This window comes from Sceloporus undulatus, chromosome 5, assembly GCF_019175285.1.
Source record: "Sceloporus undulatus isolate JIND9_A2432 ecotype Alabama chromosome 5, SceUnd_v1.1, whole genome shotgun sequence".
NCBI lineage: Eukaryota > Metazoa > Chordata > Lepidosauria > Squamata > Phrynosomatidae > Sceloporus > Sceloporus undulatus.
In genome coordinates, this window is record NC_056526.1 from 179,962,134 (window position 1) to 179,984,295 (window position 22,162).

A 22,162-nucleotide genomic window follows, 5' to 3' on the forward strand; every position below is an offset into this window, starting at 1 on the left:
CTTAAAAAGGGCCTTAAAAACATTGTAAAGATGGGGATCAAACACACAGTCTTTTAAAGAAAGGGCCACAAGTATGGGGGCACTATAAATTTGGCCATCTCTGTAGCATTTTTCATTCAAACGTAATAACACTGGATGGACAAGTGACAATGAATGCCTTTCATGTTTACACTGGAGTACAATAACATCCAGAATCCATAAAGCAGTGATACCTTTAATGGGCCCACCAAAACATACAGAATACACATTGCAAGCTTTCAAAGCTCCACTAGCTTCTTCATCAGGCAAAGAAGTTAAAAATTGTATCTAAAAATTTCCTGATGCAAAAAGATGAAGGCTTCTCTGTTCTCTGCCTAACAAAGAGGTTTGTAACCTCACATGGAGATATCCTGGATCTCACAAGGAATGACCTTTTTGTGTTGCTAATGGGATTCAAATTTCCTGGACTTTAAAATACTTTTTCTCCCAGTACCATGGCCAGAAGGAAGAGTGGCCTTCCTGCATAGCTATCTCTCCAAACCAACTCAAAACAATACCAACATCTTCACAAAATACAGACCTGTAACTAATATTAATTTTTTCCTTCCTGTATGATCTCTAACACCTTTGTCTGATGTGTATTTTTGTGTATTTTCGCTAGCCCAATAAAGGTGTCAATGCTTTGTGGGTTCTGGATGTTATTGTATTTTACTATATGGCCAACAGGGCTGTGTGCTTGTCTACATCCACTGAATCACACTATGTTTGCTGTTCCCCTTCAAGAAATAATACAGTATTTACAATGTTGTGGTGATGTGCCTTCAATTTGTTTCCTCCTGAACAGAAGGTTCAAATGTGAGACATGTCCTGGAAAAAGAGGACATCTAGTCATCCTGTCCTCGATGCAATTCTGCTGCAGAGCTTCACAGCCACTTAGGCTGCATCTGCACTGCAGAAATAACCCAGTTTCACACCAATTTAACTGCCACGGTTCAATGCTATAGAATCCTGGGAATTGTAATTTGTTGTGACACCAGAGCTCTCTGACAGAGAAGGATGAATGTCTCCTTGTTGTTGTATGCCTTCAAGTTGTTTCCGACTTGCAACCCTAAGGCGAAGCTATCCTGTGGTTTTCTTGGCAAGATCTGTTCAGAAGAGGTTTTCATTGCCTTCCTCTGAGGAGGGTGAGAAAGTGTGACTTGCCCAAGGTGACCCAGTGGGTTTCCATGCAGAGCTGGGAATCGAACCCTGGTCTCCACAGTAGTAGTCCAATGCTCAAACCACAAGACCATAGTTGGTGTAGGTGTTTTAGGCCATCTTTCCTGAAAAGGGAGTGATTGCAAAGCCAGCTAATCCACAGAGGGTTTCTTTAATTGTAAAAACAGAGAAACAACAGAGGGGAACAGATGCAGCAGATGATGGGGATTCAGAGGGGTTGCTAAGAAAATAAGGAGCAGAACAACTGTTCCTACTCCTCCCATATTTCAAGGTCCTCAAAGTGGACCCCCTTAGCTTTTTGTAACTTGACTCTTTCCCTTCTCAACTACTGTATTGTCTAGTTGGTGAAGGCCAAGGCTGCCTCCGCCCTGCAGAAATAATCCAGCTGACACCGTTTTAACTGCCTTGGCTCAATGCTATGAAAAGCGAGGATTTCTAGTTTTGTGAGCCATTGATGAGAGATCCAGGGTGGCAATAGTGGTTTGAGTGTTGGGCTACAACTCTGGAGACCAGAAACCCACTGGGTGACCTTGGGAAGTCACATGCTCTCAGCCCAGGGAAAGGCAATGGCAAACCCCTTCTCAACAGAGTTAGCCAGGAAAACCCTAGGGTAGGTTGGCCTTAGGGTTACCATGCGCCAGAAAAGACTGGAAGGCACACAAGGAGGAGGAGGAGGAGAGCTCTTCAAGGGGAGATTCCTAGAGGGCCCCCGAAACCCAGGAGGGAAAAAGGGAAGGAAAGGACCACTGGGCCATGGAAGGGGAGGCCAAGGAGCAGCACTCCTCGGACAGCCAAATAAACACACACATATGTCCACTATATATGTATTGGACTAGGAGGAGGACTCTGGGGACCAGGCTTCGAATCCCAGTTTGGCCATGAAAACCCTGGGTGACCCTGGGCAAGTCACACTCTCTCAGCCTCAGAGGGCTATGACGACAAAACAAAACGCCACAATCAAGGGCTGGCTCTCTCTCCCTGAGTCGCAAAGGGCTCGGAGGCACACCGCGAGGAGCCCTGCTCCTGCTCACCTCCAAGGTCTTGACCAGGGCCTTGAGGTAAAGCTCGGAGATGCCCAAGGAGACGCCGAAGATGGAGGGCAGGACGATGAGGAGGAAGGCCAGGGCGAACCAGGCGCTGAGGAGCTCCAGGGCCAGGGAGAAGACCTCCTCCATCTTGGGACTCGGGAAGGGAAGGGGAGCCCCTGGAAGCGATCAGCCAAGGACCGGGGAGCCTCTTCTCTTTATCCCTTCCTCCCTGGAGAAAAAGGAGGAAGGAAAACGGCCCCTGAAGAAGGGGAAGGCTCTCCCTTTTTCTTCCCTTCCTTCCTCCCTCGGCCTGGCTTTTAATGGCGCTCCTCCTCCCACTTAACCCCTTCCTTCCTTCCTTCCTTTCTCTCTCTCGCCTCAGACCAGGAGTTGTGGGCTCCCTGAGGCGAAAAGATGGAGGAGGAGGATTGAAGGGCCTTCGAGAAAGAGTATATACTATAGATACTGTATATAGTTTTCCCGACAGCCCTGGCCTCAATGGAGCAGGGTTTGTGGTTGTGGTGGTTTGTGTTGTGTTCTGCCTTTGTGTCATTCTTTCCCTCACAACAAGGGCATTGTGAGCTCAGGGTGACCCGGGTTCAGGAGAATGGAGGGGAATGGGACTCTATCGGGTCTAATAATAATAATAATAATAATAATAATAATAATAATAAATGTATTTATAGCCCGCCTCTCCCAAAAACCGTCGAGGCGGGTTACAACAATAAAATACATCAACAACATCTATCGTGCATTCATAAATAAATTGTTACACAACCTCCTTACCCCCCAATAATAATAATCACAATAATAAAATGTATAGCCTGACTCATTACATTTGTAAATAAAAAGTTACACAATCCCCTTAAACCCTCCATTATAAAACTAAACAGCAACATTATTACATACAAATTAAATTAATTAAATAAGCATAATTAAATAAACTTAGTTTAAGAAGGAGGATTTGGCTGCTTCTGCCAATTATTATTATTATTATTATTATTTTATCTCGCCTTTTTCCCAATTTAGGGGGGACTCAAGGCAGTGAGCCAAGTATAATAAAACGATACAATTTAAAAACAATACAAAATAATTAAAACGCATAAATATAAAAAAAAATTAAAAATTAAGGATTAAAACAGTTATAAATTAAAATATAATAAAATACAAGCCATTACAATTTGGTTAGCCCAGCATTAAAAACGCAGTCCTTCTCCGCTTAATAGGCCTGGCTGCACAGGGACGTGCATAAAATGGCGCCTTGGTGCCACCTGCATCAGTCAGGAGAGTGGTTTTTGGGTTTGTTGTGTGCCTTCAAGTCGTTTCCAGCTTATGGCAACCCTAAGGCAAACTTTAGCAGGCTTGGACACATTTAGGGGTAGCTGTGTTGGCCATATAGCAAATCCAATAACATCCAAACAAGGATACCTTTATTGGGACAACCGAAATGCACAATTCCATGTTGCAAGCTTTTGAAGTCACACTGGTTTCTTATCAGACAAACAGGAGGGCCAAAAATGGAAGATGTTAGTCATAGGCTTGCATGTTCTGTTTCTGGTCTTGGTTCAGATAGTAAGGAGGGCTATCTGCAGGCTGGCCATGTGGCCACTGGGAGATTTTCATAGTCCAGGAAATTTAGTGTCCATTTCCAACCCAAACAAGATGCTTCCTTGGAATCCAGCATGTATCCTCCCTTTGTTAAGCCACAGGCTCTTCTGTAGGTAGAGGACACTGAATTGGGTTTTTCTTGGCAAGATTTATCCATTACGTTCCCCTGAGGCTGAGAGCATGTGACTTGCCCAAGGTCACCCAGTGGGTTTCATGGTTGACCCAGGAATCCAATCCTGGTCTCAAGAGTTGTAGTCCAACACTCAAACCACAATGTCACAGTGGCTCTCATCCAACAATTCTGGCCTTCTAGTATCTCTGTATCTCATGGCTGTCTTCCCCTCGGCAGCTTCCGCCTGAGGCAAAGGCCTCATTCTATCTAATGGGAGTGCCCATCCTGGAAATTCTGCCTATTTGTGTTACAACACAACAGGCTAGATGTTGTCCTATTTCCTGTGAGGTGGCTCATGGTTGTGAGGTTGCTCTCATTCTTTCTATCCTCCCTTCTTCCCCAGTGAACTGATAATAAACAAAATTATTTTGTTTATTTTGCTGGGTTCTTTACTTGTAGAAAATTCAGAAAGTACTAGTCATTTTTTAAAAACATGGTACCTACTTACTGTACATTTTAGTTGAAATAAATATTGTTGACAGCCTTTACAGCATTTCATAGCTCGAGATAACATCTAGTATCTTACATAACTCTACATAATATTATTGCACAGATGGTTATTAATGATAACCAAGAAAATGACTACATACTGTGCTGCTTAAATATCCATGTTATAGGTCCAGCTTGCATTTTGTGTACCGGTCTTAAATTTTGATGACATTTTTCCAATGCATTGCCTCTGTTATCAGATTCAGGTATTGAGTCCTGCCAAGTTTGGAGTCAAAACAGGGCCACAGAGAAGCAAGAAGGAAATATTGGCACTAGGCAGACGAACCCCAGAGTTTACATATCTACAAAAAGGTTGGGGTGCATGCATTTAAAATCACCCCAATGAGGACTGATTATGTTGGCTGACAAAAAACAACACTGGGCTATAATGGCCCATGTTCTAACTTAATTTGAAGCAGCTTCCTATGTCTCAACAGAGGCCTCTATGGACAAGGTTTCCTTGAAGGCAGACAAATTGAATACATATTACCTGGGAACCATTTGTGCATGTTCTTTCCCACAGTGATATGGTTCTTCTCAGCTTGAGACTCTCTTTGCATTACAATGGATGTTAGATTCTCAAGTACAGTTGGCCCTCCACATTTGCAGCTTTGACTTTTGTAGATTTGATTATTTGCGGTTTTGGTTAATATGTTCTCTAGGAATCCCTAGGTCCTCCAGTGCAGCTTCATCAGAAGTTGAGAATAGAGTTGTTGGAGAAACTTAAAACTCCTAGAGAAAACACTTCTCTGGGCATTTGTTGGTTCTCCTGTGATCAACCTCTGGCAGATATTGACCATAGAGTTGCACTGGAGGACCTGGAGTTCCTAGAGAAGTATTCTCTTAGGTAAAAAGAATAGTGTTTTTTAATTTGTGTTTTTTCCACATTCATGGGGTCCTTCACCCCTAACTCCAGCAAATGCGGAGGGACCACTGTACATTGCATACATAGTTTGTGCAGTTTGCTCAGGCTTCAGCATTGCCATGTATGCACTGAGTTCATTATAGGATACATTAAAAAAAAACCTCTCCAGCAGTTGTGATTCACAGTGTATGTTCAATATTGCTTTGCAAATGGATGTTTTTTTTTGGGGGGGGGGGGGGGGGGGGAATTAAGGAAAGGTACTCCGCTGTGACGATTCTTATTTAGAAACTCCTAATAAGGTTTTAAGGCAATGAAGTTTTGTTTTGTTTTTTAAAGATGAAAATGGACAATGACAAAGTTCCCATCCTCATAAATGTCATAATTTGCTTCAGGCAGAATATCTGTAAAATCAGAGGGTGGGCAAAGTGTAGTCCAAAAGATGTTGTTGGGCTATAACTTCCATCAGTCCTAGCTAGGAAGGTTAGTGCTGGGGAATGCCAAGAGCTTCAGTTTAGCATCAACTGGAGGGTCACACAAGGCCAGCTGAAAACTGTGGCAGCCCTGTTGGCCCAGCTGTGCCTAGTAGAGCATGTCTCTTCTGCTATAATGCTACTCAAAGTGGTGCTCTGTGGACCAATGTGGTATGTGAGCCACTGGCTGCTGATCCATGTCGAGTTTCCAGTAAACTATACAAATATGGAACAAATATAGTACAAGTACTTGGCATATTACAGGGAAGGACTTGTTAGTCTGCCATACCAAATGGTTTAAGAAGAACTGCTACACAAATCCAGTCAGTTAACCATAAACCCCAAGGCATCCCCAAATTTTGGGCATGATATTTAAACAGATTATGGCACCATGAATTTGTAGTGTAGACACACATAAATCTCTGAAAGACAAAAGAAAACAACTTCTGTAAAACTTCTTACAATGGGGAGAAAAAAGTAGCTTTACAGAAACAGACTCTATTCCTGAGATAAATGGATATCCATTTGCAGCCAGTCCATCACAACAGCCCTGCTGGGTCAGACCAAAAGATCTATCTCGCCTTACATTCTCTTGCCAGAGTGGCCAACTTGCTGAATTTGGTATGACTGGGTGAATGTACATATTTCAAGGGTCTCACATCTTTGCCTGCAGTGAGAAGGGACAGAACCTACCGTATTTTGCCTAGCAGATATTTATTCAGTGTAGGTCAGATTTCACTTATTTGAAGAGTTGCTGTTTGTAAAAAGAGGTAAGCAAAGTTTTCTACTAATCCATTGATGGAGACCAAAACACTGGGCATCTTGGGTTCTGTGCATAAATAAGGTGAACGCATGTGCATGATCACTGGAGCACCATGCAATGTACACCACATACATTCTGCACACTGCGCTTGTTCCAGATTGCACATAACATCTTGTAGACAATTCTGCTTCTTAAGCATACTTTTCTTTAACCAACAAAACACTTTTCTGAAACTTAAATCTGTGGAAGTGAAATTATTCCAGATGAACAACACAATCATAGGCTTGCTAACTTAGAAGTAAGTTGCATTAGGTACTGTGGGACTTACTCCAAAGTAAGTGTTTATAGAATTACAGCCTAGATTCCTATAAGCATGTGAAGAAAGGATTCTGTTTTGACATTTCCCAAGCAAAGGGAACTTCTAGACAAGCCTTTTCTTGTACAGTCATCCTGCCTCATTCAGGGAATTTTAACTATGGTAGAGAAGAAATTATACCATCTTCCATTTGTGACCCTACTACTATATTTTCTCACTACTTCTTTGGACTTTTTTCTTACCACAAAACATTGAGGAGGAGGTGGGGCGAGATGAAACAGGCGCATAGTGCCTTATGACTGCAGCATTAGAAACACTGCATCACCCAAGGGTGATGGTTCTCAAATTCTCAGTAAGCGGTACTGGGAAGAGGATGAGGAGGGAGCCATGTCACGTCTGCCTATATAGCTTTGCTTGCACTGTATACATGTTATTACAGATCCTTCCACATGCATGCCCACAGATGAGCTGCCATTTCAGTCCAAGGTCTTATTACCAACTCCAGAGGCCCTTCTATGGGAAAATAGGTGGGAAATACACAACCAGTGATGCACATTATGTTACCTCAAACATTTTTGCCATGTCCCCAAGGCCTTGCTACTTCTCTTCCAGTAGTCCCTGCTGCTAGAGTAATGGTTGGGAGGGACACCCCTTTTACTAAGTAAACATAAATAGAATTGTATGATAAAGCAGCTTGGACAAGAAAGGTAGTACAAGTAAAAGAAAAATAATCTGTTCTGACTATGATTACAATTATTCAAGTTCACTGGCAAATGTATCATAGCTGTTAAATGGCACAGTTGCTGGTAAAATTCTGCCATAAAAGATGCTAAAGTCCATTGATCATGAACTGCTGCCCTGTTCATCAAAGAATAACTGCCTGTTAAAGTAGCAAGAACAACAAAATGCTGACTTAAGCTATTATTCCTGCACCTTGGACCATCCTTTTAGAAGAAGAAGAAGGTAGCACAGATTTCTCCGCAAATAATCAAATCTGCAAAAGGCAAAGCTGCAAATGTGAAGAGCCAACTGTAGTTTTGTTTGTCGATAACTGATTCATGAATTTGCCTGCTTCTAAGGAGATTATCAGACTGAGAAAAATGAGAAATGGGATGCTCCCATCCTAATTGAGCAATTGCACAAAGATTATCACATGACTTCACACTCATCCCGTCCTTCTCCTGTCAATTAAGTAGAATGGTCCTGTAACTTTTTATTCACAGCAGTTTCCGTTTGATAATCTCCTGAACTAAGAACATGATGCGATGTACAAAGAAAGACATGTTGGCTTGTTACTGCTGCCCCCTAGTGACCACAGTAGGTAGCATTTTGTAATTTTTAAGTTGCTTCTCTCAGTCTGGTAAATTCCAGATGCAAATCACTGATGACCAGGGACCCATTCACAGTATACAATTATAGCTCTGTTAGTCTATTTCAACTGCCATGGTTCCATCCTATGGAATACTGCAGTCTTTATTTTGGTGACAATACAAGAGTGCTATGGCTGAGATTTCTAAGTGCTCCTTGCTCAACTGCTAATGCCAGGACTCCATACGGCAGTTAAACTGGAATTGTTGTTAACTGCCCCTGAACTGACTTTAACTCATGGCAACTCTGTGGATGAGACCTTTCCAAGACCCTCTGTCCTTGACCTTTCTGCTCAGGTCCTGCAGGCGCAATCTTGTGTCTTCCCTGATCAAGTGTAACCGTCTGACATGTGATCTTCCTCTCCTACTGCCCTCAACATTTCCTATCATCATTGTCTTTTCTAATTATTATTTTTTCTTCACGATGTAGCCAAAGTATGACAGCCTCAGTTTAATAATCTTGGCTTCCAGTTCAGTTGAGTTCTTGATTAGTTCTAGGACCCATTTGTTTGTCTCCTTGGCTGTCCATAGTATTCTCACATCTCAAATGAGTTGATTTTCTTTATATTGGTTTTTCACTGTCTTGGTCTCACATGATGATGGGGAATACAGTGGCTTGGACTATCCTCACTTTAGTTTACACCTTATGATCTTTCCCACTTATTTCATAGCCACCCTTCCCAGTCTGAGGCTTCTTCTGATTTCTTAACTACAATCTCTGTTCTGACCAAGGTATAGCAGCTCCTTGATTATTTCAGATTTCCTGTTGTGAATTCAAATAGATTTTCTGTGGTCATTATTTTTGTTTTTTTAACGTTCCACATTAATTCAACTTTAGCACTTTCTTCCTTGACCTTCTTCAGTAATTGTTCTAGGTCTGTTTGTTTAGGTGGAATAATGAATAATTATGCATTATTATACTTAATTCGTTAAGGTGAAATAACAGTGTTATAATTATGTAATGTGAATGGGGCCCAAGAGTGGGAAAGAGGAAAGGCTGCTGTCTGTTTGTATATAGGCCAGTGGTGCTCAGCTTCCAATCTTCTGATATATATCCAGTACAAATCATACAGGAAAACAGTTTTATAATATTCTAACCATACCCTGTAAAGTTCCATTACAATTGTATCTTCTCTTGGTGCTTTATTTACTGACTGCCCTGCCATAATCCTCTTGATCTGATTAAAGGTAACATCTGGCCATTCAGAGGGATCTACGTATTGAATTTTGAAGAACTTGTGAGGACAAATCCATCCAGAATCCATGTATTGCAGTGGAAATATTTCTCCTAATCTTTTTCTCACACTAATGCCTCCAAGGATAAAATAAATATTTCCTGTGTGACCAAACACTCAACATTCTGGGACTATTTCTTATTGGCTTTATCACTTAACTCTGTTGCTGCTCATTATGCTTTTGTTTAATTTCTTTTGAGTATTATTTTATAATTATATTGTAATTGCTATATACTTTTCTTCTACCTTTAACTTCAGTGTCCTAAATGGAGACTCCTCTTCACTGACTGTTCCAGATTACAGAACTCCCTTGGAAAAGAGGCTAGATCAGTCTCCTCCCTGTTCTTCTTTCACCAGTAAGCAAAGATTTCTCTACTCCAATAGGATTTTAACAACTGAAAGAATGATATAGAAAGAAGTTTTTAATGGACAAGCTAGACTTTTTAATACTTTTATTTTATTCATTTACCATTTAGGAGTTTAAACCTCTTGATTTTTCTTTTAATTGTACCAATATATCAGAAGGGTGTTCCCAGCAGTGAACCTCTGAAGACTCTTTATAGCAAAACTGCCTGAAGGACTGGCATTGGAGTTTATGACACGGGAGGAATTTCTCTTAATTTCAAATGAAAAGAAAGTGGGGCCAGAATGCATTCACGTGAATTTGCTAGTTCAGCGAATTTGTGAATTCGAATTGCATTCGAACTGACTTCCCATTGCCCAAAAATAGCTTGCGATTGCCCGAAATTGCGTGTGATCACCTCTCACGCAATAATGTGAAACCCCATGATTGCGTTCGGACTGACTTCCCATTGCCTGAAATTGCATGTGGTAGTCTATCATGCAATAACGTTAAACCCCATGATTGCGTTCAGATTACCATTGGATTATACTTCCAGTTACCCTTGTCTGATAACGTACATTGTCATCTAGACAGAACAGCTTCTCCTCCTGATTCTCCTGCATGATTCCCTTTCCTCTGAATTTCCCTCTGCTCTGCACCTGAGCAGTAGAGGAAGCTTTTCTGGATCTGAGGCCAGCTGAGTCTTCCTTATAGTTTAAATAATGCTCCTAGAGAGACCCTGCATGAGGTTGAAGAATTTCTTGTGTCATCTCCCTCAGGCAAAAGACTGGTCAGATTGCTGCCAGATATAAAGCTCTTTTCCTTCAGTCAATTCATTCCTCACATTCCTGTGCCTATTGATGGATTGACAGGAAGACCTTGTGACATATTGGTGCCAAGTGGTGGAATTGACAGATCCAGTGGAGGGATTGATAGATCCAGTGTGAAATCTACTGAATCAGTGAAAGAGTTCAGAGATTCCATTGAGTTGTGTATGTGGGTCAGCTAGAGTGATACCTGGGGTATTGCTCAAGGGTAAACTGGGTGACTGTTTGGAAGCTGCCAGAACTGCAGGAAAAAGTTGCATCAGTGTTTAGGAACACTCCCTGGCGTAAAAGTGCTGTGAGACAAATGAATGAGTTCTGACTTAAATACAGAGCTAAAGAACCAAAGAACTAAGGAAGAACCAAACAAAATGGTTCAGCGCAGAGCATTGATGTGAAGGAGGGATTTGGCAGCCGAGGCGAGGAATGCTGAGGAATTTGGAAGCTGAAGCAGGATGCTGTTCAGGTGTGACGAAATACAAAGGATGACCAGGGAAGTGCTGTTCTCCTGAGCTGCAAACTGACAGGACAATGGACTGCCTTGAACAGCATGTCTTCTCCAGAAAGAAGAAGTTGAGTAATGGGCTGCAAAATGAGTAATGGGAAGCAAAACTTCAGCAACCAAAAAGCCAGGGAGAAGAAAAATATAAGGACCTTTGGCTTTCACCCTCATTTTGTTGGCATCAACTGCGGCACCGATGTCATCCCCAGCCTTTGAGGACAACTGATCACTGTTCAGCAGAAGGAAAGTGTGTGTGAGTATTGTATGAATGTGTGAGTGAATGAAAGAGCTCTTGATACTTAATGTTTGTATTGTTTTTGTGATTCAATAAGTTTTACATGCATAGTGTCTAAAACCAAATTTGGTATCTCAGGTATCTCTGTCAGCCTGCTTTGATAAGGTCCACAGAAGGAGAAATTTTCATTACACGCTCTCAGGTTAAACGGGTTGCCATTACCAATTTCGGCATTACAGTGGTAGTATAGTAGGGGACTGAAGTGACATATATGGTGACAGAAATAAGATATTTACATGGTTACACTCCCTCCTAAAGGTGAAAGGGGGAAAACTAGCAGGTTATTAAAAGGTGATTAAAAGTTGACAGGATCCAATTCCTCTTACCAGGGAGCTGGTAAGTCCTACAGAGTTCATCTCCCTCCCCTACACGGCAACCCCACTACATCCCTAAAAAGTCTGCTACCCCCTTTCCATATTTCCATTTTGGTTAGCTCTATGTGTTGTGTTTGTGCTAATTGCTGTTTTGTGTGTGTGATTGCATTTTGCTTATTTTCTCAATAAACCTTGTAAATCTTCTTAATTAACCCCAAAACTTGGCGTCCTCCCAGTTAGTACTGGTATATATTGTTACACAGTGTCCAAAGGTTACCCAAGCCTCTTGGAAATCTAATTTCCCCAACATTTTAAGTAACTCTGACAGTTGGTTGGAGTTACCAGTCCCCCACCTGTTCTTTGGGTAAGACCACTCAGCCGTGGAAACCAACCATGAGCAAGTCACACTCAAGAGAGGGCATAAGCAAACCCCCTCTGAACTAATCTTGCCAAGAAAACCTCTTAGGATCACCATAGGTCAGAGATTATTTGAAGGCACACAACAACAATATGCATATACACAGTGGTTGTAGGAAAGGGAAATTAAATACAGAGAAAAATTAAATGTCACATTGAGTCCGTACTTTTTATCTCTGATCTCACTGTCTGCAATCCCACCCATAATCCTGTGTATCTGAAATATTTACATGGGTTTTCCAGAAAAAATCCAAAAAGAAAGTTACAGTTAGAAATACAGTTGTAATACAGTACATGACCTTAAATGGAAGGATCAGAATCTTAGATGAGGCAGATTGTAGAAGTGAGTCAGTAGAGGAATCCAGACAAATCAACCGTTTTGAAGAGGAAAACATTCTTTTGTTTCTTACCTTAATAATTTTTCTTATGATTTTCAAATAACCGTTTGCAAATATATGTGGTAATATGCCTAGAATAAACGACACGCAGAAGTAGGCTGTCCAGAGATGTCCTATTACAGAGTAGAATTCCATCATGCTTGTTTCTACAGAATGTGTTCGTCTTCGTGAGCAAATCGGCTGTCGTTAAGCTTTGACAGACTTACTGTCTTGTAGATCAGTTCCTTATACAGCAGAAGGACGAGAGACTACATCAACATCATCTTATAATACTTTCAATTTATAACACATAGTTCTTATGATCTGAAGATTAGGTATTGTGTATGACAGCAGTGTGAGAGTGTACAGTGTTGTCACACACAGCACCTGATTATTAACAAATTAGGTTACTGACATCTCATTCTTCCTATGCCACAATTCAGCCTATTCAGATGTTTCTCCTAAAAAAAATCCCCTTCAAAATGTTTCCTCTCAGGATTATCTGAACTGAACTTGCAACCATACAAGCAAACAATTCTACTCAGTGTTGTGTGAAAAGAATTAACAATTAGCATTATCAAGTCTCTATTTCCTAAGATCTCACATATTTCAGAGCCAGTGTGGTGTAGTGGCTTGAGTGTTGGACCAGGACTCTGAAACATGTTGGTAAAAACACTGAATGACCTTGGAAAAGGCATACTTTCTCAGCCTCAACAAAAAGCAATGAGAAACCCACTCTGAAGAAATCTTGCCAAGAAAACCACATGAGATTCAACTGAGGATTGCCATAAATCAGAAATGACACGATAACAACAAGCACATCTCAAAATGTCAAGGATATTCACACATATAATTTTGGTATAATCTTTATCCAACCCTATATTTATCTGAAATTATTAGATCTCACCTGTTGGTCACAAGAATTCCCACAGAATCCATCAGACTGTGCATTACTGGGTTCATTCTGCCTAGATACACTATTCCCAAGGTGCAAAGGTCCCTTTCAGCTGTGGATCCTCAGAACATCTGCTAGTTCACTGTAACATATACAATATCCACTCCTACATGTCTTTCCCCAATACTTAATTCCCTTTACATATCACGTATAAATTATATACAGTCTGGAATTAGATTGGGCAACCCTTATGAAATCAATGATGATTTATTATCAAAATGCTGATAATTGCCCTCAGGTATGAAACACTTGTATTGTGGGTTCATAACTTTGCAGTCTAACAGGTTCAGATTTCAAAAGCACTGTTTATTTAGGTAAACATGTCTTCCTGTTTATCTGATAGAGACTATGTACGTACTGCATCACAAAACAGTCATCACGTATAAGAAAGATGCAAAAACCTGTGTGTGCCATCTGTTACATTTCCACCTGTCATATTGCAGTTGGGCTTTATTACAAGTTACTCTACATCTCAGGAGGAAAAAAGGTTAACATCTTCTAAATAAAGAACATAATAAAATAAATTCATTAAATGTGATACAGTGAAAATCCAAGTCCCATTGTGTTTGATATGGCTTACTTCCACGTAAGTGTGCAAAGCACTATATTGATACTTACATGTGCATTGTATAATTCAGATATATTTAAAGGTCTGCTGGGCTCACTAAGACAAGAGAGAGATGAGGATAGAATTATAAGCTATTGTTATAAAATATTTATATCCCATTTCAGGCAAGCATAAATTCACTGCCATCATGTCAGGTCTGGAAACACTTTGACTTCTGTAAACAATTTCTATGTTCTTGCTTCCATCCCTGAGTTATTTGATCTGTCATTTATCACCTCAACAATAACAATAATTAGTCTTCATCCTTACAACTTCCTGGCATACACAGCTGTCTTAGTCTGTTGCTGAACAAACAACAATCTTCCCGTTTCTTAAAGACTTGACAATTTTTATTTATGGCTTACCCTCAGAAAGAAAGAGACTGTATTAAACCATAGGGGTAAACAGAATTTACAGGTGGGCGACACTGCTAACACTGTTATTAGAATCAGTTGTAAATTCACAAAAATGGACAAGCATTAGACATTGCTGGAATTTTTCACAAATTCTGATGAACTCAAGAGTTTGCACATTTTGTGAATTTATAGCTGGTCCTATAAAATATTGGTCAAAAACACAGGAGTTTATCACACGGGGAAAATGTGAAGTTTAAACAGTGAAAACCACACAATTGACATTAAAACACAATTAAAATGAGATTAGCACAAGAGCCATTATCCTGCGAATAACCAGTGAATAACCAGGGAATAAACAGCAAAAAGTCATTCACAGGAAAATCCCGTGTATGATTGGCTGCTGTTTCTTGCCTGGTTATTCAAGGAATAATGGCACTTTAATCACATTTCATCTCGACATCGTATGAAAACCATTAGCACAATTGTGGGATTGTCATGGGTCAATCACTGTTTATACTTCCAATTGTCCCCTGTGTGATAAAGTCTACACTGCGGAAAGAATTTCCTAGCTCCGTGCTAGGGAATTCTGGGAAATGTAATTTTGTGAGACATTAAGTCTTTCCTGGAAGAGAGCTCTGGTGCCACAATAAACTACAATCCCCAGGATTCCTTAGCACTGAGCCAGGGCAATTAAAACGTTCTCAAACTGGATTATTTCTGCAGTGTGTTTTGGACTATTATAGCTAGGGTTCCTGGATCTCAGGGCCTGCATCTCCCCTCTGGTCCTCAGTGAACTGAGGAATCTCAGGGTACATGAGCACTGTCTTGAAAAGTGTGTTTCTCACTAACTCAGGGTGACCAGATGTCATAACCACAAAGGAGTACATTGAGGAAAATGTAGACATTATGAAATAAAAGCTTTGTTTTTGTTAACCGCCTTTGAGTCGATTTTGACTCATGACAACCCTATGGATGAAACCATCTCCAAGACCCCCTGTCCTCCACTGCTCTGCTTAATTCCTGCAAACCTATACTTGTGACCTTCTTAATAGAGTCCATCCATCTGACATGTGGTCTTCCTCTCTTCCTATTTCCCTCCACCTTTCCCAGAATTATTGTATTTTCCAGTGAATGTCCAACTGATGTGTTCGAAGTACGGCAGCCTCAGTTTGGTCTTCCTGGCTTCCAGGGAGGTTTCAGGCTAGATCTGCTCTAGGACCCATTTGCTTGTCCTTTTCACTGTCCATGGGATCCTCAGCACTCTTCTCCAGCACTACATCTCAATTGATTTTCTTCCTATCATCTTTCTTAACTGTCCAGCTCTCACATCCATAATAGGGAATACGATGGCTTGTACGATTCTAACTTTTGTGCTGAGTTGTATATCTTTGCATTGTAGAATCTTTTCTAGACCTTTCATAGCCATCCTCCCCATTGTTAATCTTCTTCTGATTTCCTAATTGCAGTCCCCATTTCTAGAAATGTTTGGTCCCAGGACTTTTTTTTACTATTTCCGTTTCTTCATTGTGTAGGTTGAACTTGTGAAAGTCCTCGATGATAATTATTTTTGTTTTCTTTATGTTCAACATTAAGCCTGCCTTTGCATTTTCTTTCATCTTCCTTAGTAGGTGCTCCGGTTCTTTGAGGTTTTCTGCAACTACTGTGGTGTCATCTGCATATCTTAGATTGTTGATATTCCTTCCTCCTATTTTCACACCTCCTTCTTCTGTATCCAAGACTACTTTTCTTATATGTTCTCCATGTTCTGTTCTGACAGTAGCCTCTTGTCCTGAGTACAGATCCTTCATCAGGACTATCAGATGTGTTGGCACTCCCATGTCTTTAAGGGTAGTCCATAGCCTTTCATGATTTATGCAGTCAAAGGCTTTCTTATAGTCTATAAAGCACATGCTGATTTTCTTTTGGAATTCCCTGGTGCGCTCCATTAGCCATTGTATGTTTGCAATGTGGTCCCTAGTGCCTCTTCCTTTCCTGAACCCCACTTGAAACTCTGGGATTACTCTCTCCATGTATAGTTGGAGCCTATGTTGCAAAATAAAAACTAAAAACATTTATATAAATATAAATTCATTTGATATGGTTTCAGGGCGATGGCATGTCATAATTGCAAAGGAGGACAAGGTACCACAAAATGTAGTGCATATTGCATTCAAGAAAAGTGTAGCACAATAAAAAATAAAAGCTAAAAGCACTAATATAACTCTAAAACTGTGCTTCACAGTCATGCTTAAAATGGAGGATATTTTGAAATTCTTCCTGACCAAAGGCTGAAATGTGGGGCATGTCCAGGAAAGGAAGAACATCTGGTCAACCTGTATAGTTTATTTACAGCTATATTACATATACACCAGTGTGGCATAGTGGTTTGAGTAACTAAACTTTGAAAAAAAATCTCAAATTATTTTTATTCAATATCACAGAAGAACTGGAAGGGAAACTGAACCAAGACCAAATAGCAGTTATGCTATATATGATTACAGCAGCCCCTTTAATTTTAGCAAAGTACAGTATTGGAAATGAGGAAATCCCCACAAGTTAGAAGACTGGTTAACAAAATTAAATGATTTAATGATTATGGACAAACTAACAATGATGCTCAATGATAAACCGGAGCAACAATTTCAAAGGAAATGGGGGGGATCAACAAAGTTTGGGACCTAGCCTAAAAAGGGTAAGGAACCCTATTTAGACATATATAAGGACCAGCAATATTGAAAGGAAGATGTACAAGAATGAGACTAAAATTAGAGATAAATATGAAACAATGATGTATATATAACTCTGAATATTATAAGAATGTTGTATTTTAATTTTAAAAAATTAAAACAAATGCAGATTTGCTATGAAGGCATGATGCCAGGATATCTATGGTGTCATACAGTACAGCAGGATGTCGGTGTTGTTGCGCCAGTATGCTGACATACTGTAATGCGATAAAGCTCTAAAGGATTTGCCATCGCTTTTGTATTATAGCAATAGTTCTTTAAGTTATATGCTGGCTGATAAAGAAAAGAAAAGTGTAGCACAATAAAAAAAATAAAAGCTAAAAGCACTAATATAACTCTAAAACTGTGCTTCACGGCGAAGGACATCTTGAAATTCTTCCTGACAGAAGGCTGAAATGTAGGGCATGTCCTGGAAAGGGAGGACATCTGGTCACCCTGTATAGCTTATGTACAGCTATATTACATATACACCAGTGTGGCATAGTGGTTTGAGTATTGGACTAGGACACTGGGACTGTGGGACATCAGGGTTTGAATCCTGGCTTGGCCATGGAAATGAAGGCAGACCACCACCACATTACATATACTGTATTATTTCTTGAACATGTTGTGCTACTCAATGAGTTTCTTAGTCCTGCTCAAAATGGAGGGCATTTTGGAATTCCTCATGGTCAGAAGCTTGGGATAGAGGACATGTCTTGGAAAAAGAGGAGAGTTGCTGACCGTGCATGGTTTATTTACAGCTATAGCATATATACACCACCGTGGTGTAGTGGCTTGAATGTTGGCCCATATGAACCCATTGGGTGACCTTGGGCAAAGTCACACTCTCTCAGCCTCAGAAGGCCATGGCAAACCTCTCTGAAGAAACCTGCCAAGAAAACCCCTTAGGGTCGCCATAAGCCAAACGTATTGAAGTCACACCTCCACCACATTACATATACTGTGTTATTTCTTGAAGAGGAACAGCAAACATGTGGTGGTACTTTCATGCTCAAAATGGAGGACGTTTTCGAATCCCTCCTAAACAAGAGTTTGAAATGCAGCAGGGCATGTCCTAGAAAAGGAGGAGGGCTGGTCACTCTGTATGGTTTATTTACACAGTACTGTATTCTTATTATTATTTCTTGAAGAGGAACAGCAAACATGTGGTGCTACTCAATGGGCTTCTTTAGTCATGCTCAAAATGGAGGACGTTTTGGAATTCCTCCTGGGCTTAAGGTTGAAATGTGAGACGACGATACATGTCCTGGAAAAGGAGGATGAGGGAAAGGTCTGTTTCCCTTGTCTGGCGACTAAGGGCGGCTGCCTTGCCCTTTCCCCGCGCGGGCGCTAGAGGCCTCTGCCTCCTCCTCCTTCGCTCTGAGGAGGCGGCCCTGGGCGGCCATTTCGGGGCCTCCCTTCTTCCCTCCTCCTCTCGCCCTAGTCCTTAGCCTACTACTGCTGCGGCCTATAGGCTCCGGCTGGGGATGGAGGGCGAGAGCACCACGGCCCTCCTGCCGGGCTTCGTCTTCGGGGCCCTGGCTTTCCACCACCTCAGCACCGACTCTGACACGGTACGTTCAACTAAGGGAGGCAGTACCGTTGGTAAGGAACATAGGCTGCGTCCAGACAGAAGAAATAATTCGGTTGGAAAGCGCTTTAAGTGGCATGGCTGAATGCTATGGGATTCTGGGAATTGGAGTTTGTTGTGGGGCCCTCAGCCATGCCACTTAAAGCGCTTTCCAACCGAATTATATCCACAGATTGCATCCACACTGGAGAAATATAACCCAGTTTGGCACCGCTTTAACCTCCCTGGCTCCAGGCTATGGAATTCTGGGATTTGTAGTTTGGGGGTTTTTTTGGCACCAGGGCTCTTTGTCAGAGAAAGTTAAGTGCCTCACAGGACTACAGTTCCCAGAATTCCATAGCACTGAGCCATGGCTGTTAAAGCAGCGTCAAGGTGGATTGTTTCTGCGCCGCGGATGCAGCCCGAGGTCCGAAACACGCTGCAGAAATAATCCAGTTTGAGACTGCTTTAACCGCCCCCTGGCTCAGTGCTAGGGAATCCTGGGAATTGTAGTTTATTGCGGCACCAGAGCTCTCTGACAACGAAGGCTAAATGTCTCGCAAAACTGCAGTCCCCCGAATGCCATAGTATTAAGCCAGGAGAGTTAAAGAGGTCTCTAACTCTGGAGGACTGACCTTGGGCAAGTCACACTCTCTCAGCCTCAGAGGAAGGCAATAGCAAAGCCCCTCTAAAGAAACCTGCCAAGAAACCCCATGATAGCTTTGCCTTAAGGTCACTGTAAGTTAGAAATGACTTAAAGGCACACAACAACAGCACTCAGTTATCATAGTAACGATCAAGATGCTATCTGCTTCTAGCATCATGTAATATACACCAACGTTGTTACACTGGATCTCAGTTAAGGAACCAGTCGTACAACAGACACCATGTCCTCAAGTTTTCTCATTGTGTAATAATTGATTAGCCCCACCCACCAAGTTCAAAGGGAAAGAGAAGGCTGTGTGTGTGTTGGCAAAATGATAGGATCACATTTATGTAACCTCTGAGTAAGTACAGCTGGTTGCACAATTTTTCTTACACTTGCATAGTGCCCTACCAGGATTCCAGCCATTGTATTGATTAGAATTGGTCTGTCTTATCCTTTCCCAGAATGTCGGTTTATGTTTCACCTCAATTGGCAGTCCTGAGATTTCACAGCAACTGTATTGATTTTTGTTTCTTCTTTGCTTACAAAGGAAGGTTTCCTCCTTGGGGACGTGAAGGGCGAAGCTAAAAATAGTATTACGGACTCCCAAATGGACGATGTTGAAGTGGTTTATACAATTGGTAAGTGGGGTGAATGGCCTTTCTTATAAGCTACGTTGTTTTTGACATCGTTGGCCAGTACCACTTGATATCCATGCATCTCCAAGTGGAGATTAAAATGTGTGCAGTTTTACAGCAGTTCTCAGGAAGTCTTCCATCAGCGTACATGACATGAAGTAAGTAAGTGAAGAGATTGGAAGAAAAGACCCTGTCGTTAAAGAGTGTCAATGGGAACAGCAGACACAGGGTCTTTAGATTTACCCAAACTTCAAAAAGTAAACATCAGAAATAGTGTTTAAGGATCCTTCTCCTCAAAGTCTGCTTTTGAAGTGCTACAAAATCATAAAAAGAAAATTGTATTCCTTGAACTCTGCCTGATTGCAGAGGTATCTTTGCACATAGTGATACTGCTCCATTGTTTCTGTATTGATGGAATCCATTCCACACCTTGGTCTGTTCTCCTGAGGGAATAGCATTAGCATCAAACTTGTTTTGTACCTGTTCATCTCTTTTCCCCTTTCCACACCCAAAGTACATTGCAATGGCCCCTCACTGTCCTGTATTTTCAGATTAGCAGCAAGCGAAGGTACAAATGTGGCCATAATTTATTTTCTGGCAACTTGTACTTCTCTTTTCTGCCCATGGGGTTCTGCTCTGAATTTCCTTGTGTTCAAAGAATACAATTTTCTTTTTATGATTTTGTAGCACTTCAAAAGCAGAATTTGAGGAGAAGAATCCTTAAACACTCCATTTCTGCTGTTTGCTTTTTTGAAGTTCTGTTCTCATTGACATTCTTTTATGACTGAGTCTTTTCTTATTTACTTGGGCGCGTTACAGACTGCCCAAAATGGGCGGTCTGCCTGCGCCTTCATTTGCTGCACGGAGGAGCCTCAGCGGCCAAACCACAAGGCTCCTCTGTGCCACAAAAAAGAAGCCCAAAAATGGTGCTTCTTGTTGTGGCGCGCTAATGATGCCGCAAGGTGCCAATGGCGCACTCGCAACGTCATTAGTGCTGTGAGACATGCGGACGTTAGGCGTCCGCAACGTCAAGATGTCGGCGCCCTAACCCTAGTACGCACAGAGCGCGTACTTTCTGCCCGTGCGAAATGGGCCCTAGTTACTTAGTTAGTTAATTTATATGCTGCCTTTTTCCCAGGGTGGGACCCAAGGTGGCTTCCAGAAATAAATTAAAATCGTGTGCAATAAAGTTTTTAAAATAATTTAAAATCCCTACATTAAAATACTATAAAATCATTTAAAACCATACAAAAGTTAAAATCAGATAAAATATACATCTAAATAATAACCTTCCCTGCCTAACCATTACAAGCCTGCTTGAACAAAAATGTCTTTGCCTGCTGGCGAAAGGAAAACAGGGAGAGGGCATTCCAGAGGGTGGGAGCACTTACTGAGAAAGCTCTCTCTCTCTTGTGTTACTATTAAAAATGGGTGTGTCTGCTATGCAATGTTGTGATTGAACACTAAATCTAGTCTTGCAAAAATCAAAATGGATGGCCCTTGTGGTCTCTTCCAACTCTATGATTCTCACCAGCAAAACACTTTGACAGACGTAACGGTATTGAGTGTCACAGTGAATAATAATTCTTTAGTTTCATATGTATCTTTCTTTTAAAATTCTAAAGAATATGCAGAAATATGTCTACACCAAGCACTGAAAACAATATAATGTTATTTCTTTTCAGATATACAGAAACACATTCCATGTTATCAACCCTTCAGGTAAGAATTAAATGTTATTTCTTTAAAAAATATAGAATTTTGTTCCAAAGATGTAGAGAGATCTTGCAGTACCTTTGAGACTAACTGAAAGAAAGAAGTTGGCAGCAGCCTACTTCTTCAGATGCATTTGGTGGAGTAGAAGGCCAGGGTCAGACCTATATATCCCATTGGTGTGTGAGAATGGCAGTTCACATTCAACATCCTTTGGGTATGGAAGATGAAGTGGCAAGTCGTTTGGCACTAGCCTGTAGGTGAAGAGAACAGATGAGTGTAGGATGCCCCCATGAGGATGCGATTAAATAGTGTTGAAATGTGTACAGTGGTACCTCGGGATACGAAATACCCAGGTTACGAATT

The 22,162-nt window shown here is 41.2% G+C and overlaps 2 protein-coding genes across 3 annotated transcripts in view; one reads left to right on the plus strand and one right to left on the minus strand.

Moving 5' to 3' along the window:
* GPAT3 (glycerol-3-phosphate acyltransferase 3) overlaps window positions 1–2,653 on the minus strand; it is a 31,191-nt gene extending 28,538 nt beyond the window's left edge. Inside the window, 1 exon segment of the mRNA XM_042469507.1 lies at window positions 2,229–2,653. Within this exon segment, the coding sequence (XP_042325441.1) occupies window positions 2,229–2,372 (144 nt within the window). The 5' untranslated portion in view covers window positions 2,373–2,653.
* Window positions 2,654–18,603: 15,950 nt separating this feature from the next.
* Window positions 18,604–22,162, plus strand: part of ABRAXAS1 (abraxas 1, BRCA1 A complex subunit) — a 13,172-nt gene continuing 9,613 nt past the window's right edge. Inside the window, exons 1-3 of one of the 2 annotated variants that reach the window (XM_042469000.1) lie at window positions 18,604–18,803; window positions 19,996–20,086; window positions 21,769–21,805. In XM_042469000.1, coding sequence (XP_042324934.1) covers window positions 18,717–18,803; window positions 19,996–20,086; window positions 21,769–21,805 — 215 coding nt within the window. In that variant the 5' untranslated portion in view covers window positions 18,604–18,716. The remainder of the gene's footprint in view (window positions 18,804–19,995; window positions 20,087–21,768; window positions 21,806–22,162) is intronic. The other variant, XM_042469001.1, reaches the window with a different exon arrangement.